Here is a 19,686-nt window from a genome sequence, read left to right as displayed (position 1 = left end):
TCGTCAGGTTCTCCTCAGGGTCAAACTCGCAGAATCGCTTACCTGGTACCTAAAGATGATACCCGCATCGGACAGAGCCTTGGCAAAGGCGACACCGTGCGTGTAAGGCGCTGTGAGGTCAGCTAGACCATGAAGAAGATAGAGACTGTGACTCGGCACTAGCCTTGCCCGTTGGGTTAGGTCAGCCTCCACGTAACCTTTGTAGTTTTCGGCTGGAGCACCGAGGACTCGTTCCGTGAACGCGGAGTCTGCATCAGGAAAATCAAATTCTTATCCCTGAAAGGGACAATTATCCCCGAAGTAGAGATTCGTCGACTCACTGTAATATAACCAATCCGCGATGGGATTTACGGCGACGCCACACTTGAACACGTTCTCCTGGCTTCCCAGCACCATGGCGGTCACGTAGCCCCCGTATCCCCAACCCCACACACCGACCCTCGTCACGTCCAGATATTTCAGGGTCTTCAGCAGGTGCCTCAGCACGGTCAGCTGGTCCTGAACCTCGACGCCTCCGATCCTCCTGAACAAGTCCCTCTTTCCCTGACCTCTGGCACCTCGAACGTCCAATCTGACGTACACCACGTCGTTGTGGCTGGACATGTAGGTACCCCAATCGATTTTAAAGCGGTCGGTCACCGCTTCGCTGCCTGGACGACCGTTCACTTCGACCAGCACCGGGAAAGCCGCGTCTCTGAGCTCCTCTCGCCACGAGGGTGGCAGAAGAAGTTGTACCTGAGCTTTCCAACCTTGAGGCAAAGGTACCTGAAGAGATTTTCAGTTAGTCCGAGTCAGTTAGGTGATTCGAGGATGCGCTCCGAGTGGCTAGGTACCTCGAAACTTCTTCGAGTCGGCAGGGCCAACTGCGAGAGCTTGTCTCCCCGCTGGATTCTCGTGTCGTACAGCACCCTGATCATCTTATGGGAGCTCATCATGTGCACACCGGCCAACGGGAGACCTGGACCTTCGCAGTAAAGAACGTAGTAACCCTGAGTTTCTTCGCTGACCGCTGGACTGACGGATGCGCCAAAGTGCGTGCAGTTGGTGTAGTAGAACCTGTCACGATATTCGTAAGTCAATGTCGACGAAGATGGTTGAACCTGAAGCTACGTACCTACTGCTCCAGAGGACCTCGCCAAGATCGCAGGTGACACAGAGCGGTTCTAGACGTCGAGGATCGTCGGCAGTGGGATCGCGAACCACGTACAAGTGTCTCTGTCCTGGCCTTCTTTCTCTGGTACCCAAGTAGTACACCAGGTGGGCCTTGGTGTCCCACGCTAAGATTTCGCTGACCTGCCGATCGAGGTAGACGTAAGGTGAATTTAGCCACGACAGGATCGATTCGGTTGCTTACCTCGTATCTACCGTGAGAAAGAACAGCTATCCTCTGCTGGGTCAACGTCACATGTTTAATGTGAGTGAAGTGTTCTTTGTCGCCTTCCTGAACGGTAGCTAACAGTAAGAAGCTGTCACCGTCAGGCGCGAACAGAGGATGAGGCTGCGCGTCGAGCCATTGTCCTTCGGGTGCACGTTCCGAGTGGGTCTCCTCGCACTCCCACGTGGGTGCACGACACGCCGATACCAACGACAGATTCTGCGACCTCGTCATCCATACGACAGCCACGTGACTGGAGTCCTCGCCCACCCAACCAGCGGATATTAGATAATACTCCCTACAGGACGATAAAGAGACATCCTAACGTTTGCACCTCGAACAACCTGTGCCAAGGGTGGCTAACTACTTTGGTGATAGACTGACCGATAATAGGAATCGTGTGGACAATTGGTTAGCCACCCTTCGCCTGGACTAACTAACCGATAACACCTTTCTAAACTTCATCGACCAATATACCCCAAAACCACTTACTGTCCGTCCAACGCTGGCGGTGGTTTGAGTTTGATCTTGGATATGGTCGTCGAATTCGCTGTGTTGTTTCCGTTCCCGAAATTGGTCACGTTAGCGAGCTCCAGCATCCACAGGTCAACCTCCGGGTTGGGCGAACCAGGAGTCGGATACCTGACCGATCTGGAAGGCGGGAAGGTACCTCTCCTGGTGACGGACAGAGGACTGGAACTGGAGCCATCTTGACCAGGCTGCGTGCTGAACCAGGGAAACTCCAGGGCAGTGACTTTGGTATCGTTGAAGGTAGCGTAAAGAAGATGAGTGCCATCGGGGCTGGGCCAGGCTGCTTCTGGCCGAGGCAACACTTCCTCTTGGTACAACCAGTCGGGGACACCGTTGTAAATCACGCCAGGAACACCCGTGTCCGTTAGCCGAGCGTCCTCCGCTGCGGATGGCGCCATCCTCACGTAGATGTCGTTCTCGGAGATCATCAGGAGACCCGAGGTGTTACCCAACCAGGCGGCGTGTTGCAGACGCGTTTGCTGCATCCTTCGCGACGCGTGCAGACGAAGAGGTGTGTGGTGGCTGCAAGTTTTGCCACGTGGTGACTTGCTGTGTCATAACTTGACACGTAACGAGGGAAACGGTACAACGAATGGAAATGCATTTACAAATTTACTTACTCGTTCGTAACGTCGTAGACAGTGTAGTAAGCGGTGAAGGTGTTTCTGAATACCTGAAACAGTTAACACGGTTGCATAAGTCATTCATATGTATTCAATGCCGAAAGTTTGAATTTGTCCACGAAACGGGAAGCAGTTTAAACAGAAGCGACAAACAATGCAATTGATTTATTCACGGAAATCATCCGAAGTATTTAAACAGTCGAAAGGGACAATTACATAAGTAAACGAGAGCGTTAATTCGCGATAACTTGTCTAATGAATTCCTATCGCACACATCTTAATGCAATCAACGATAAGTGGTTTAACGAGTCGGTGAAGGCCGACAGAAATTGTTTTCACCCTTGCATTACTCACCGGCTTGACATTGTGCTTGAACAACACGTAACGCAGATCGGCGCTGCACTGGTAGCCTTGAACATTCAGCTGCCTCTGAAAATAAAGCCCGACAAAGATTTACAGATCGATGTATTTTCTATTTCCTGGCTGCGAGTTTTATGATCCCGTTAACTATAGCCCCGTCGAATTTCAAGGTTTCGTTACAGTTTTGAGCGTTTACAATGTGTGAATTTTAGTAGATTTCAAGCTTTGTGCTATTAGTAGTGTTAGAGACTTTTTTCAACAATTGGATCTTATCGAGAACGTGACGCATATCACATTCTAAATGAATTATTCATGAATAGGTAATGTCCTGTCGTCTGGTTTTTCCGTAGGCGCACGTAATATTTCCTGACACGTACGAGCGTGTGATTGGAGACCAGAAGAGACACGGAATTGTTGCTAGTGTCCAGGAGCGTGAGAGATCCGTCGTCAGCCTGGTAGATAAACTTGTCATGAGAGATCCAGGTTGGTGTTAGCCTATGAGGCGTCAGATCATCGCGAAGGCACTCGTCTAACGTGAGGCGTCTGCCGCTCCAGTACAACAGCTCGTCGACGTACCTGAAATATTTATTGTATTTTATAATTCGCCATCTCCTACTGTGGCAAGGAATCTTGCCGCGTGGAATTTACGACAGCGAAGGTCGTGAAAGCGAGCGGAGGTTATCGATTCCGAGGTGGTTTTAAACGCGATAAAACGAGGATTTTCCTGAGGGAAGCTTTGGAGGATTTCTCGTGGAAAAAAAGTGAAGTCGGAAGTAAAAAGGGAAAGTCAGATTCCGAGACGTTGTAAGCTGGGTGTTTCGACGGGTTTCGGAAGTCTGATCAGAGATCGTGCCTGGTTTTTCAAACAGCACCGTCGTAACTGGCTGAAGAACCGCTTTCGGTACAGCGACTGCTGTCGATGTCATCGATGCCCTATAACGAAGGACTGCTGTCGACTAATTAAGAAACTAAATCGGATCGAACTCGAGAATAGATAGAAACTGATTGCAAAATCCAACCAAAGAGGTATAAAAGACGAAGATGAATCTTGCTGATAGAATTGTTCCATTTTACCCTCGGGGGACGAAGACCGCTAAAACAAGCAACGAAAGAGGATCGAAGAGGGTAGATACTCACCCGAGGAGGTAAATGGCCGTAACGATCCCGGCGATAACAAAACCGATGACCAGCAGCGAGAAGATTATGCTCCGCCAATTGTGGCCGCCCTCCGCGTACGTTAGATCCTGTGGATAAACCAGAGACCTTGTTGTCAGTGATCGATCTATCGTTCCGAGCGTTGGATCTACGATGCAGAAGCTCGACATGCAATTCGCGAGTTGTTCGGGGTAACATCGAATAGTATTTGGTATTCGCGATTGATACGTTCATGCTGGTTCATCGATTGTTTGTCTGATTTGATCGTGTAATCCTTTTTCGATAAAAAATAAGCAAGATCTGCTAGTATAAATGTCACGTCTAGTTGTGTTAATCCAGTAACTACATCTCCTACCCTTGCCAATATCATCAGAATTCTTCAGATATACGAAGAGATCTTTTCTCGTTTAAAGAGTACAAAACGGTCTATCATGATGCGCCTTCTACGTCGACCGAAATAACGTAGTATCAGTTCCCTAACCTGTTTATGAGAAGCATCGATGCAAGAAAGGAGTAGAATATCAATCGTTTTCGACCCGATGACCGCATGCATATTGCATTCAGCTTGAATCCTATTCTGTTCGCAGCACTAAGCTGGATAACACGTCCCGGAGCGTGTAATACATGGTACGCGAGCGGATTTTCGAGACCTGTTAGAATCGCCACGCACACTAGGACCGTTTCAACGCTAAGGGCGCACGCAAACTTCCGCGAGGCGTATCGATTCGTCGCGTAAACGCTGGCTAATCCAACCGTTGTTTGCTCAGCGACAACTACACCGACTAGCGATCGTGTAACTTGGATCGTATTCGCGATTCGAGTAACTCTGTCCTTTGTATTTGACTGGAATATTGTTGCGGTTCTGATCATCATCCACCGTATCGGTTTCGGGATAACTCCTCAACTTTCGGATCATAGTTACGAACAGTCGTTAACTTCGTAGGTAGTTCAGATAGGATTTAGGTACTTTGCGGATTGAGGATTAAAGGCGAAGAATTATAGTGTCACTTTTTTTTTTAGTGTCCACTAAAGAAATCCATTCTTGCAGAGCCAGAATATTAATTATCTCAGTTTAAAACCTATTCGTCTATTATTCATCGCGCGTCGACCCGTACAGCTAGGTTTTCCAAGTTCGAATCTGAGCGAATTTCGAGCATTCCTCGTAGTCCTTAAAACTTCGGGAAAACGTAGAGAAGTTAAAACACCGTCGGAATTCGACAACGGAGTTCTATACAAACGGTGTGCTATACAAGTAAACGATCAGTCGCTCGTACGTCGATTAATGGAGAGTCAGGAGAAGGTAGCCTCTGGACTTGCTCCTTGTGACAAACAATCGTCGATCTTCTTCTGGCCTCGTTTTCTCGCTTTCTACCTATATATATGTATATATATCTGTTCCACCATTTTCATTCTCTTCCACGTAATGTCTCTTTCCACTCGGCGGGTTGATCGATTCGTCGCCTTTGAATTCCGAGCGTGTAACTTGGCGCACGTGCGCCTCGAACAGCCATATAATGTTTCAGATACGGCAAGACAGGATACGCAGGATATATGGGGATGCAACGCGATCTCGCGCAGCCTTGTTTGCTGACAAAAGTGTCTAGGCGGTTTTCAGCAAAATCCGAACGGAATGCAACGCTTTTCAACGTGGTTCGTTGCGTCCCAACGCAAAACTGATCGACCGTTCACGCGGACGAGTCAACAATGTATCTCTCGTTGGGAACATTCACGATCGATCGCGTGGAAGGTGTATTGAACGGTTTTCTGCGTCGATTGTATCTTTTTATGTTGATCGAACCTCCGACAATTTGGTCCTCGCAGACTTATCGGTCAGGTACAACAAGTTCGCTCGAGATTAATTCCCGATAAATAATAATATATTCGAAAAACCGTACGGGAATGTTTTATGATACGGGTTCAATCAACGATCCGGTATTATCGATTTCATTAAAATATTTAATAATTCATTTTCATTTTTATATCCTACGATTTAAAATTCAATTTCAATCGGCTCGATGTCACCAATGGAATGTGCACAATCAATATCGAAGCGAGTGTGTATGAAAATCTATGATATAACCAGACCTAATTTAACGCTGATTATCTTTTAAAATATGAATGAACCAAAAACATCTATATTTTGGGACATAATAGTTAGGTATCTGTTCACGCTGAATTATGTTACGTCCAAAATATGCTACACCGACATAAATTTTCGGGAACTTCGAAAAACTAACCTAATTTACAAGGTATACTTTAAGCGCGCATGTACACAGCGATAGCGCGCACAAGAACATGTTCAGAAGTTCTTGTCAGACAATTCGTAACACGCTTCGAGTCGGTGCTCTGCTTCACGGAATAGTAAAATAGCGGTGTTACAATACCGCTCGACGATGGTATTAGCATTATAGGGGATGCGATGAACGTGGAGGATAGGGCACGAGGAAAATATAATATTCTCTGTAGGATGATCGTGGGAGGAAAATATCTGCGAGGGTTGCCACGCTACAACACTGTTCCCGGCAAGTTTCAGACACTTTTGCAGCCGCCTTACGGTCTGTTATGAGGATTTACGTTATTACTATATCCTCTGTATGTTCTACGCATTTATGAAATATCATATTGCACGACATTTCAATTAACACTACGCTCTTTGATCAATTTCATTAAATTGGATAATGTTAAGGGAGGTTCAAAGGTTATTATTAATCCGATTTAAGTTCATATCGTTTGCGCAAAGATTGCAGAGAAAATAGAAGATCTCCATGTTTAAATGTTTCTGGAACGGCGATGCATTAAGACACTATTTTCCCTTCTCGTTGCATCGATTCTCGATACTCGTTCCACGGACGACTCTTCCAGAGGATTTGAACGTTCTCCACGTAGCAAACGTTGCTCTGTAGACCGTTGCTGGTTTATATTCCAGCAACAATGCCCTTCCTGGGGGGCCTTCGAATGGAAATTGCCGAGTCGGCAATGGAATATCTGGTCGCGTTGCGACGGATTCACCCTATTGTGCCGCTTTGCGGATTTCCCAACGTTGGAAAAGTGAACGGGGAGGGTAAATTCGGCCGCTACAGTCGACGAGCTCGATTGATGTATCGGTTAGAAATTAATCGAGCGTAGAGATAATGGCCGATGTTCGAATGTTTCGGAACAGGACGGAGCCCGATAATGAAACGCGGAATAATTCTGGCGTGATTACAGCGACCACCACCATCAGCCTTCTTTCGATAATGAATTCGATTCGGTGGCTCTGATGAATCGCCGCCGAAAAACTGATATTTGCGTATCTACGCGTATTCGACGTTTTTCCTTCTTTGTCAATTATGTTATCTGGAAATTTTCATTCACTCCCAGAATCTAATGTGCGCGATTATTGCGGTAATTAAATCGTCATTACCGAACTCCGATCGAAGCGGATGATTAATCGACAAAGTTAGGAACTTCGTGTATTTGAAGTGTATTCATGAGGTGGCACGCATAATAGATTATTTCGCAAATTGCGGGATTAAATATTACAACGAAATTATAAATAAGTTCCGAATGTTGTAACTCAGTTATAAATATGTATTACAATAACAGGGTTATAAATTTAACAATGGAATTATAACGGAGTTATAAATTTAGCACCGCAATTATAAGAGAGTTATGAATTTAACGATGCAGCTCACGATTACATTGTTTCAGAAAGTTTTTGAATCGCGTGCCACGACGTTACGGTGAATCGAGGCGGTATTAGAGCGTGGGTGGCTTGAATGGGTGTAAGAGTATGGTTACTGCCAAATGTTCTCGCGGTCGAGAAAATTGAGCAATAATACGAGGCGAGAATCTTCGAAGGTCTGCGCTTTGCCAGGTTTCACGAGCTCGCAGGTGTGCTCCGATGTCGAATCCGGAATAACAGATTCGAGGCTTTGGCCTCGTTTCCACTAACCAAGAAAAAACCTTTCAACCTCTCGCCACGTTTTGCCAACTTTTGCTTGGCTAGCTCGGTCAACGCTGCCGATACACACAGTACGACGTTTTCGAATCTTTATCATAAGGGTTCATTAAGGTCATTAACACGTGCATTGTTAGGGTAGAAATCGACACGCGTAGCAAGGCATAATCGTAATACGAATTTATGTAAGTTTGATGGACAGTGGAATATGTGAGTGGTTTCGATACGTGGACACTGTAATTATCTTATAGCAAATTTAGGATATCAATTTGGTGAGGTGTGACGTATGGAGGTACAACGCGATGCTATACAACACGTGTCTATAGCAACGCATGGCGATAACAACGTGTGGCGATAACAAAACGTGACCATAGCAACGTGCGGCGATAACAACGCGTTACGATGACTACGCGGCGATATAACACGCGGTATCAATAACGCGTTGCAATACGATGGATGGTAATATAACGAGAGGAATCGTAACGTTGCGATACAACGCGTAAGATAATTAAAGGTACACAAGGTATTGTGGGGTTATCAGTGACCAGCAGAACAAGTTTAATCTAATCGAATAACTCAAGTACAAAGTCACGATGCATCGTGCATGTAGGTTATGAGGTTAGAAAAAAAAGAACATGGCGATGGTTGCGGTAGTGAAGTTCCGATGCGACGAAGAAACAAAACCGTATAAAACACAGGAGTGTAATTACGAGTACGTATATACAGGGTGGTACACGAGTCACTATTTTCTTTTGGGCCAATTTGTTACGTATTAATGTACGTATAAATTGTTACAACTTTTAAGAGTATTCCAATTTTTAATTATACTCTTGTGATTATCAATACTATTTTCAATTAATATATTTTGAACACTTTTGGATGTTACGAACGAGTACTGTACTATTCGAAAAGTACTTAAATTTTAAAATATATGAAAACGCGAGTAGGAGTGCGGTGTCCATAGTACCTTCCACCCCTAAGGCTGGTACTGTCGGTTATAGACACGGCAGATATCCGTCAAGTTTCAGTATTATCGAAGTCCATATAGCATAAAAAAATCTGTGTCGGAAGTTAAACAGAAGAACAAAGTGTTACACAAGAAGTAAACCTAACCTCCCGAGTGACTTTGCACCACCCTATACACCGATACGTAGCGTTGTCCGAAAGGCAGCCGTGCAGAAAAGCTTTTGAAAGAAAATACAGTCCAAGTTCGCTTATCTTCAGACAAATTGAGCGGCGTATTGGCCATCGTGGCGTTCGTTCAACGTAATCTTCCGAAAATAGCTGTATAAACGAAATCGTTCAGAGGGTTTCGCAACGAATGAACACGTCACATATTCGCGCACCGGTGCCACTGTTTTCGTCACGGATCCGTGTTAGCTCCGCGAACATCGGAGGAACTCGCGTAATCCTTCGTCACCGAACAACCAGCCTCGACTGAACAACAGAGAGAGTAATCTTTCTGCCAGACTTTCTGGCTCATTGCCCTCCACACCTCAGTGTTCTCTTTGTACCTTGGCGTGCCTCTCTTAACGTGTTATAAATTATGTGCCCACGCGATAGGTCGTGTAGTGTAAATCGTTGACAGCAAACTCGGCCTCCCTTTGAACTCGCTGATGAATGCAGAGGGTGGATGCGAAAGGGGGGAGGCGCAGAAATCGATTCGATTACGTGCTATCATCGGATTTTAGTTTGACGGAATGCAGTTGCCAGCTCTGCATTTAACTATCGCTAGAATAACGCTGATGTCATTGTTCTTGCATCGTAACTGTTTCCGATTGATTAACGCGTATTCTTACAGCCCGATTTAGAAGAGGATACGAATACGCGGGATCTTTCAAAACTTTCCTCGATACATTTTCATCAATCGCGCAACGTTTTGTTTTACCTTCCTTTAAATTCTCCGAGAGTTTCTGCAACTTGCGGGATCGTTCGCTTCTGGAATTACGGACGGAACTTTCGCTTGGGTCAAGGTTATCAATTCATTGAGAAATTATAGGTTAGGGATGCATTTCAAACATATCTTTCGTTTTTTTAAAGAAGTATCTTCGTGTACATGTATTTATAGACGGTTCTGCGCTACGTATCGTACTTGCCATATCTTTTACCTATCGTAAGACAGAAATATATATTTGTAACTCTACTCACACTGGATTTTTCACCTACATTCGACTATGAATTTCCTAATCTTCTCATTTAGCACGTCATAAGTATTATTAAATTATTTGAAATCCTTAATACGAAATAGATTCGGTTACATTTTGTTTGAACACGCGCAAATACACAGACCACTTTAGCTTGTTTAAAAAAAATAAAACCACGTATGCCAATATTTTCTTCGTTCACGGTACTAAATAAAAATGGAATGGACTTTGGAAACCGCCAGGAACTTGCAAAAGTATGAAACTGTATCAAATATTTACAGAAGCAACCAAGTAAGAAATAAAGTTCGATGGCGTGAAAAGAAATAAACTTACCAGGTTTTCTTGGATTCGCGCGGTAGTTTTCATCTCGTGAAAAGAAGAGAGGAGAAAAAGAAAACAGCTGACACCGGTAGGTTGGATCAGCACCGTTCAACACGAAAGACAATGTCTAACTGACTTGCCTTTTCGCCGCTCGAGAAGACTCTTCTCCTCTGCTCTATCGCTTCTCTCTTTTCGTCCAAGCAGGAAGTTCAAAGGGGTAACATATGCCGATTCGTCGCTCGTGCGGCTGACCCTTCAGGGGTCAGGAGAGCACTCGGTAAAAGGGGTCGATAATCGAAGAGAGGAAGCTTCATCGCGACACGAAAAATACATACTCCCAATTTATAACAAGCTGCTTTTAAAATACATCGTTTCATTTTCTTGCAAACACAATTCTCAGCTCGTTTCGCTTCGAATTTGCGAGTCAAAGAGAATTGCTAATGCGAATATTTGCAAACAAGGCAACAGTGGCTGTATAATTAACGATCAGTGGTTGCGGTAACCGAAATATTTAATTATCAATGTTTGTTGATGATTAAATTTTTCGTTCTATGTACAGCTGTAATTAATAACCGGCTGACAGCTATTTAATTGCAAATGGGATTCATGCTTCGATTAATTATTTAATCGCGCATGGGATTAACGATTTACCGATGTGCTTTCTTTGTTGCGATGCTAATGTTACTGTTGATAAATATTTGATGGCAGTTCAAGTGTCAAAATTCGGAGCTCTCGCAGCCTCGGAAATCCTAATCCTAAAATCTGAAAGTGCCATTACGAATCTATCTCATCGCCTCAGCGACCAAATTCCATTTCCAAACGTCGCTAAAGTTATCCCCAGACAAAATACAGCGAATTTCGTGGAATGATTACAGGAATACCCGGTACAAAGAGCAAGTCTCTAGAATTTTTATCGCGGTTACGACAGTCTCGGCGTGGGTATCGAATAATTTAAAGTTTCAAGCGGTTCCAAATTTATCCAGCACTATCGGGACAGACAACCGTTGGCCCGAATTTGCCCTCGAATCGAGATTAACCCGCAGATAATGTCCCGAAGAAACGGCGGTGGTATCTTGGACAGACGTTATCGACCAAAACAGAGGGCAGCACTGTGCCGTTCGTTAGGGAGACATTCGTTATCCGGAAGAAAGGTGCAAGGGTACCCTGTTTCCTGTAGGATGTGTGTTCGACGTCCCCGACGAAACTGGAGCGCGCGAGGCTTCCGTCCAACTATTTCACCGTCCTCCGTTGATTATCCGGTCTTCAATTATCTCGTGGATGTTCAAAGTGGACATCAAAGTGTTCGCGGAGGCTCCTCATCAACGGCAGCCACAGATAACACGCAACAGAGACGACGAAACGTACAAGGGGACGGCCATTGTTGCTTTTGCGGTTACAGTTTGACTGGGGTGTCACGGCTTTTTCGTCTCAAAGGGATCCACGACACACTGTACTACAAAAGTAACTTGATCGCTCGTCAGACGACACGGTATGACATCGATCAAAAAATATCCTGAGAATGCAACGATGCTATTCTTGCGTGTAATTAGGTTAGGCGATATTCGAAGATTAAACAGAAATAAATGGATTCGCGCGATGAAAGCTAATCTAATTTATTCAGGAAAGTCAGTCGACAAGAATCTAGCGCAATCTTCGGCAACGAGTGATCTCCCAGTGGACCAGTGTCGCACTGCACCGAGCTCGTCTTATCGACAGGACAACAACTCCCCGATGTCGGATACATTTTCTGCAGACAGGTTTACTCGCGTGTTCGATGACATCTCTCGAGGTGGCATTCTCATTATCGCGAAAGTACTGACTCGTTGGCAAAAGTCGGTGCCAAAGATGTTCCGCGAGATTGCGTCGCGGAGTCATTAATGGATTGTCGGGAGTCGGCAGTCGTTAAAGGTGTCGTTGTCGTTACTTTCCGGTCGAAAAGAGAAGAGGTTGCAGCTGTCAGCCGTGACCAATTAGAGGGAGAAACCAGTTTTCAGCCGCTTCGTCTTTTGTCGAAAGGATTTTCCTGTCGACGTTTCTGCTGAATTCGATACACAATAGCGACATCGTTTCAAAGGATCTGAAACTTTCGCGTTCAATTCGTACTATTATTAGAATTCATCTAGAACCGGCGCGATTCGATTAGCTTTTTTCGTACGCAAATATTGATCCGCGATCGGGAAATATCTTGTACGGAGGCTGTTAATTAATGGGCGCGTTTAATCGATCCGTTGAAGGTCGATTATCTGGAGCAGAGAATTTGATCCGAGAACGTTTCAACTTTACTTTCCGGCGAAATTATCGTTCGGTGCTCGGGCATAACATCGTTGCGGTTGTCCGCTCGGCCTGAAACAATCCGTGCACCGGAAACCGAGGAAAATTATTTCGGGCAACCAGTTCCTCCGATTATGGGCACAGTTTGCGGCCTACGGAGCGCGGTGGTCGTCCTAGGCCGTGTCGTGCCGCGCGGACCTTCCATGAATAAATCTGCATGCGTCTGAAAATTTACACGCTCGCGGTACACGCTTGCAACTGTATGTCGCGCGGCATGTAAATGTTATCCAAACACGCGGCTGTATATCCGACAGTCGGTATAAATTTAGACTTTCCCGCCCCGCGAAGGCTTCGTTCTTATCGATCCGGGCATTCCAACGCCTCGACTCGTCGTTTATGGAAATCGCGCGCGTACGCGACGCTCACCGACACTTTGCTTTATAAATAATATCCTCTACGAGAGAGCCGTATACGTGTACGGTTCTAGCATTCGTGACATTCCTCCGCGGAAACTATTTCCAAACTTCTACTTTCGTCGCAAGAATGTACCTTTGAACGTCCCTTCGTCACATTCTTCTCGGCGGTTAATGACAATACGCCTTCGAAGGTTCGCGCAGATAGCTGTATCGATTTCTACTGAAAATCAACAGAGACTCTAGAGAGATCCCATGCACTAGAAAATTGTACAGAGCTTGTAATCAATGTGACATTTCAATTTTCTTCTTGTGGACTTTGATCGTGAATACATTAGGGTGAACGATGTTCGTCTAGTACTCATTTACAGTCGAGCGGATGATGGATCGGCGTTTTTTAATGCGATCCCTTTGGTAATCACGCGGTGAGTTTGAATTGCCACTTGTTGGAAGAAGGAGTGCGTGGTACACAGAGCTGATCCGACAAGTGGTATAGCTCAACAGCAGTCAGCCCGAGAGTCGAACTCTTCGTATCAAGACTTTTATCGCCATAATACGAATAGTCGTATCCAAGGCGACGCTAACTCGTAGCTTCTTAACCGTAAGAAATATCAATCTGTCCCAAGAATCAATCAACGAACGAATACCCGCGTGCGAGAATTCCGTGGAGGACCCGGGGGTAAATATACGTTCCGACGATACTGGGTTACCGCCGAGAATTACGACGAGAAAATCGGTTCTCGCTTATCAGCAGCTCGCACTCCTTTCGAACGCAACGGTTTTCCATCTCGAGATGGCGCGGCTAGGTCCGTTCGCTGCCTTCTTCTCCCGACTTTGCATAATTAAATCGAAGCCATTTTCACGCGATATATTCGAGGAACGATCATTAACGAGAAACGGATGCAGTTATACGTATTAACTCTGATCGTATACCGGTGGAATTGACACAGTTTCGAAAACTCCTATCCTACAGGGTGGAACTGAACAAAAGTAATATAATTCGAACGTTTGCAAGCGGATAAAGCGTTAACCGACGCGGTAACATTTAGTGATTAGATATGGCTAGTTCGTCTGCTCACTCGATCGCCCATACTACTTGTCTGACCATTCACAGGGCTATTCCACTTGCACGAACACCTACGATCCTGTTCCACTTGTCTGACCACTTACGGACCTGCGCCATTTATCTGACTGTTCACGATCCTATTCCATCTATCTGACCAATTACTGCTCTATTGTACTTGTCTAACCGCTTACAGGTCTATTTCACTTGTCCGATCACTTACGGCTCTATTCTACTTGTCTGGCTACATACAGACCCGATTCTATTAATTAGAACGCTGTAACCACCAATTGACCTGTTCTACTTATTACTCTCAACTAGTCAGTTAGGTTACCGAGTTGTGTCACTCCCGATTCTATTTCTATCGTTTGGTCACTAGCGGAGGAGCACCATTTGGATATCCGTAATCCTATTCCACTTGTCTGATCGCTTTATGGGACCGTCGTATACTCGGGTGCAACAGGGGAAGTTTAGATGGGTCTATCCCACTTGTCCGACTACTTACGAGTATAATCCACTTGTTTGAGAATCTACACTTTATTCCATTAATCATAACAGTTTAACTGCCTCGAAGCTTTAGAGACTAACTTCTAGAGAATCTTGTAATTAGCGGTGCAACCTAATTCTTGGTATCGTTCGGGAACGACGATCTCTTTTGTTCCCGGTCATTTACTTTAATTGCATTAATCGTTTCGTTAATTCGAAATTAAAGAATTCACTGCTCCGAGATAAAATCCGTACAATGGTTCGAGTCTGAAGCGGAAACGTGCTCGTAAAACCCGAGTCATCTCTTCGAGACGAAGTAGCTAATGAAAGTTGGAGGAAGACTCGTGCCCTTTTAACTTCTTCGAGTTACGGTCGGGTGAGAAGGTTTCTAAAGGGTAATTTGATTGATTTAATCTTAACGAACGACATCCCTGTAGAACTTTCCGATCGATCTTCGTTTCGATGTAAAATTCGGATCTTGCGAATTTACATTTTCTGATATTCTCTGTAGTTCTTTTGTAGCGACGATTAATCGGGTGTTAATGTATCTATCGGAGAATCTTGTGTATCGATGGTGTGTTCAAAGTTTGCTGAGATATCTGTACAGTGTCCTTGCAACATGTTACCATAATCCATATCGGTTAATTTCATTCATTCCTCGTATCAACATGCTGTTCAATCGCGTGATAGACGGTGAATCAATCCCTACGATTGCATTAAAATAAACATCGTACTCGTGTAAACAGAAACGCTAGTCGATCACGCAAGGTGCATATAATATACCCTGCCTTGTCGCACAATTACGCTTCATGCAACATTACACAGAATAATTATTGAATGGAAACATCCTAAACGATCCTCTCGAGCATCCTCCATGCACCGATATGTTACACGTGTCTCCGTGCACTATGCTAGGTGTGGAAATGTTAGAAGAATATCGTCTAAATGACGCTTTGAACGAAGAGAAAGGGCACAACGTAGATTCATGCTTCGAGATCTCACTGATTGATCACGTGTTTCGGCCGAATCCTGATCAATTGAGGGGGGTATCGAACGCACGACGGACTCGCTGGAGCGATTTACCTCTTTTACCTGAGCTGACTTTGAACGGGGATCGGCGACCTGGACGGTCTCGTCGGGAGGCAGCCGCCAGGAGTTCCTCTCGATGTTGACGCTGGCGTTCATAGCGGCCTCCTCCGCCTCCCGTGTCCTTCGTCCTTCTTAGTAGCCTCGTCCTCGCGCCTACAGATCCCCGAGGTCCCCAGGGTAACCCCTGGGCCACACCTGGGGCCGAACTCCTACACCAGCAATCCACAATTCCTCACCTGCAACAACGTTAATACTCGCATTAACCTTTTCACTCTTCTATTCGTTTCTTTTTCTGGTATAATACATTTCCTTGTTAAGGAACATTGGATATACATCCACGAGTGCTGGCGGGACTTATCCGGATATTCCAGTTTGCAAACTTGTGAATTTGATCAATTTAATTGCGTATTTGACACGATTAAGTTCCTAGATCCCCAAATCCCGGTATTACATCTACATCTCCGAGTCTCCATATTTGCAATTCTATATCCTATATTACCAAACTTCCGACTGCAATTTAAATCCAAATGGCAGTCGGAAAAACAAAAAGTGTAACGGTAGAAGACGATATCGAACTTGGAATATCAATCGGGAGAAAGGGGATTCTTAATTAATTGACGGAGAATAATGGAGCACTTCCGTGTTTAAACAAACGCAACGAAAGAAGCAGTTACACTTCCACCTAGTTAGCAATTGTTCGGTAATCGAGGAAGGTTGAGGAAAACAATTTCAAAGAAGTTGGGGTAGGAGACGAAGGATAACAAGAAACAGTGAAAATTCAATCTGACTTCGGCAATCGGTAAGTTAAACACTGTAACTGAACGTAAACGAAGAATCGAAGACTCGTTGCTCAGATTCCCGACGAAAGAGTCGTTTTCGCGGTAATTAATATAGAGTATTTGATTAGGGCCATGTGCAGTCGCGGATCATGAGGTTAAGGACGATTCCTATGGGACGTCTATTCAACTTGGAAATCTTATATCTTTCTGTTTTCATTATTTTTTCAGTGATATTAATTATTTCGTCGTGATCGATAAATTGTCGCTAACTGCAAATGAGTCTTTATAAACGTCACGTAACGATAGAAATACGTATCAAGTTTTTTAGATCGAAAGAAAAAGCCGTGAATAAATTGGCGAGTCATCGTTAGCGAAGAGACAAAGGATAATTACGAATTCCTCGGGAAATTAATCCCGAATAAAGGATTACAGACGTTCGAGAAGTAGCGTCGGTCTTCCTCTATGAATAATTTAATTAAAGTCCGAAATTCCTGGGCGCCCAGAACACGACCCGTAGGCCATTAGTTTATTTTCGATTTAAATTTCAAATTCGCTCCTTGTACGGACATGCAAATTCGAAATGCATACGAGGAGCTGAAGAATGATTAACGCAATAATTAACGAGGCTGTCGATTTCGCTAAAGCGAATCGAAAATACGGAACAAACTCGTTCTCTTGTTAAAAGCTTTTCGATAATTACCGGATACCGTGTTACGCATGTATACGTTACACGTAGCGTTTTATTTTTCAGTTCAAGGCAGTTCATAGTTGAAGTAGAAACAAGAGGGCCACGTTTATAGCCAGGCCATGAACACTTGAAAATTAACCCGCAACGGATCAGCATTAATAAACGATCCTTCGCAAACCGAGTCTTCAGTCAATTTCCCAGTTTCTTGTCGCACAGTTACGTCTTGCGGTTAATCGAATGCAACCTCGCGAACCCTTGGAAACTTTGAGGCACACCTCGAGGAGAAACGCTTGCGAAGCAGCGAACCGAAATTTTGATGAAACTTCGGGGGTTATGAGAAAACGGGTGGGTCATGATACTAGGCTGCCAGCGACCCTGAAATTGGGGGATCTTGAAAAACTATCTGAACAATTATCGAACGAGAGAAAATTGCGTTCGATTATTCGCGAGTTGATTTGGACGCGATTCGGTTCGACCGGATCCAATTAGGTAGTTCGATCGAACACACATGGAACCGTTTCATCGTATTATACGATATTTCGTCGCGCAATTTTTAATCTCTAATATCGGATTAATTTTTAATATGCTTTTTAATAATCGGTATTATGTACAGTATGAAAAATAAACGCGCGAAGCAGCATTAAGCCGGCGGTGATCGTCGAGAAGTTTTCATCAGGAATGTTTGTTCCGCGCAGCAGTTAAGAAAGTTAAAAAAGATTCGTTCTTTTTAAACTGAATCGTCTTTCTTCGCGACGAAGGTGCGTCTTTCAGGAGGGTCAGATAACGAGAATGGGTGGCCGAAAGGTATATTGCCCGAAGGAATCGTTTAATTACATCAGAGCCGAGCTTCTTTTCATTCGTCAGGAAGTCGATAAAGGTGGATGAGGTTGGCGCGAGGCACTTTGAAGTTTCCAGCGTTCGCCGAGTAAAACCAGGCTGTCTCTCATCCCTCCCTCCTTTGCTTCCTTCAACACGAATTAACCTTAATTAAAGTTCCTCGATTATTCCTTTGATTCTGCTTTAAATACTCGCGGTATCGTTTTGTTGCGAACTTGAACGACAAACGAACCATTGCACTTTCCAATTCGCAAATATTAACTTTGTATCTGAAGTTCGACGATTCTTTCCGAACACCGTTAAACATTCCCGCATCTCTCTCGAAAGTCTATTACTATTATTATTAAGGTTCGAAATCGGTAATTATATCGTTGGAATAATTAGTCCGAATGACCGTCACCGTAAGAAAAAGGAAAGCCAATTAAAGTAAGTCCGGCCACGTTAATCTAATAATCCCGGAAAATTGTCGGAACCACCTATCCTACAATGAACGAAGCGTGAAGCGGTTCGAAAAAGGAATCAGCAGAAAATAGGGGTGAAGCGGGCTACGTGGGGCTGGGAGGGGAAACAGGACGTTGTCCCCGTGGAAGAGTTACCACGTTACTCCCTGGGTCGTGACGTCAGAAGAGGGGTAGGTATGTTACGTCAGTAGTGCGGCAGACTGTGTGGACCCGAAGCTTCGGTGGAGGTGGGTGGTGGTCGGAGCAGGGTTGCAAAGGGAATACAGCGGCTCCGGGGAGAGGTTGAGGCAAGGGTTGACGCGAAATAAGGTCGGCCACCCCGGATTTCATTCATCAGTCACAGTCCACGGTGGTTCTCCGGCTAACCGGTTTAATCCTCCGCAGTTGTCAGCCCTGTCCGAACTACAAAATCGAAATTGGAATGCGTGTTGTCTCAAATACAGATTTTTAAAATAGGATACAGTCTTTATATTATAATTCCTGCGGTATAAAAATCAGCAATTCATTGACAATTCAAATAATTTTTTAAACATAAAATTCGCTAGTGAACAAAGTGCTTTTAACGTTAGGTTAGTTGAAATTAAAAAACTGCTTGACCGTAGGTTGATTTATTCTACTTATCGCGAGAGAGTATTTCGCCCGCCTTCTTTTTGCGTGAGTTTCGGATTCGTCGCAAGAAGAGATTTATAGGAGTGCTTTAATGGTGGATGATTGGCGAATGAAAGAAAATGAACAGAGTCCCGAATGAAAAGAAATTCTATCCTGAAAGAACCGTTCGCGACGCCCGCGTGAAAATTCGATTACCGTAAGAAGCTTTCGTTTTTCCTGTCGTTCTGGTGTAAATGTTTTTCCTAGAAACGTTTAACGAACGCTCGATGCAAAAACCCCGAGACGCAGCTGAGAAATCTCGATTTAAAAGGTTCTACCGTTGAATGCGAAAGCGATGCCAGAAAAGAATACGAGAATCATGCCAGAAAACAAACTGCTGCGATTTCAGAGATACATCTTTCTCTTTTATTGCCGCATATTCTCACCGGATATTATTTTATCGCGATATTTATTGCTGAAAATTCTAGCGAATTATATTTTTAACACTGTGCAACGAAAGAAACACGCGGAGTATTGGATCTTTGTAAAACGAAGGAGTCGG

General features: G+C 44.5%; 1 protein-coding gene across 5 annotated transcripts in view; it reads right to left on the bottom strand.

The window, feature by feature from the left end:
• The window catches only part of LOC100876449 (A-type potassium channel modulatory protein DPP6), a 63,135-nt gene that overhangs the window by 5,091 nt on the left and 38,358 nt on the right, over nucleotides 1-19,686 (bottom strand). For 2 of the 5 annotated variants that reach the window (XM_003707759.3, XM_012295772.2), the window contains exons 2-12: nucleotides 15,766-16,007; nucleotides 4,027-4,133; nucleotides 3,267-3,465; nucleotides 2,884-2,958; nucleotides 2,527-2,579; nucleotides 1,868-2,428; nucleotides 1,355-1,673; nucleotides 1,115-1,293; nucleotides 834-1,056; nucleotides 321-765; nucleotides 43-248 (exon numbers count right to left, since the gene is read on the bottom strand). In XM_003707759.3, the coding sequence (XP_003707807.2) occupies nucleotides 43-248; nucleotides 321-765; nucleotides 834-1,056; nucleotides 1,115-1,293; nucleotides 1,355-1,673; nucleotides 1,868-2,428; nucleotides 2,527-2,579; nucleotides 2,884-2,958; nucleotides 3,267-3,465; nucleotides 4,027-4,133; nucleotides 15,766-15,867 (2,469 nt within the window). In that variant the 5' untranslated portion in view covers nucleotides 15,868-16,007. Of the gene's footprint in view, nucleotides 1-42; nucleotides 249-320; nucleotides 766-833; nucleotides 1,057-1,114; nucleotides 1,294-1,354; nucleotides 1,674-1,867; nucleotides 2,429-2,526; nucleotides 2,580-2,883; nucleotides 2,959-3,266; nucleotides 3,466-4,026; nucleotides 4,136-9,202; nucleotides 10,090-10,461; nucleotides 10,909-15,765; nucleotides 16,008-19,686 lie in introns of those variants that run through there. The other 3 variants (XM_076537006.1, XM_076537008.1, XM_076537007.1) reach the window with 3 other exon arrangements.

This window comes from Megachile rotundata, chromosome 11 (assembly GCF_050947335.1).
Source record: "Megachile rotundata isolate GNS110a chromosome 11, iyMegRotu1, whole genome shotgun sequence".
NCBI classification, from domain to species: Eukaryota; Metazoa; Arthropoda; class Insecta; order Hymenoptera; family Megachilidae; genus Megachile; species Megachile rotundata.
The sequence above is the reverse complement of the archived record's forward strand: the minus strand, read 5'-3'. Positions and strand labels throughout refer to the sequence as shown.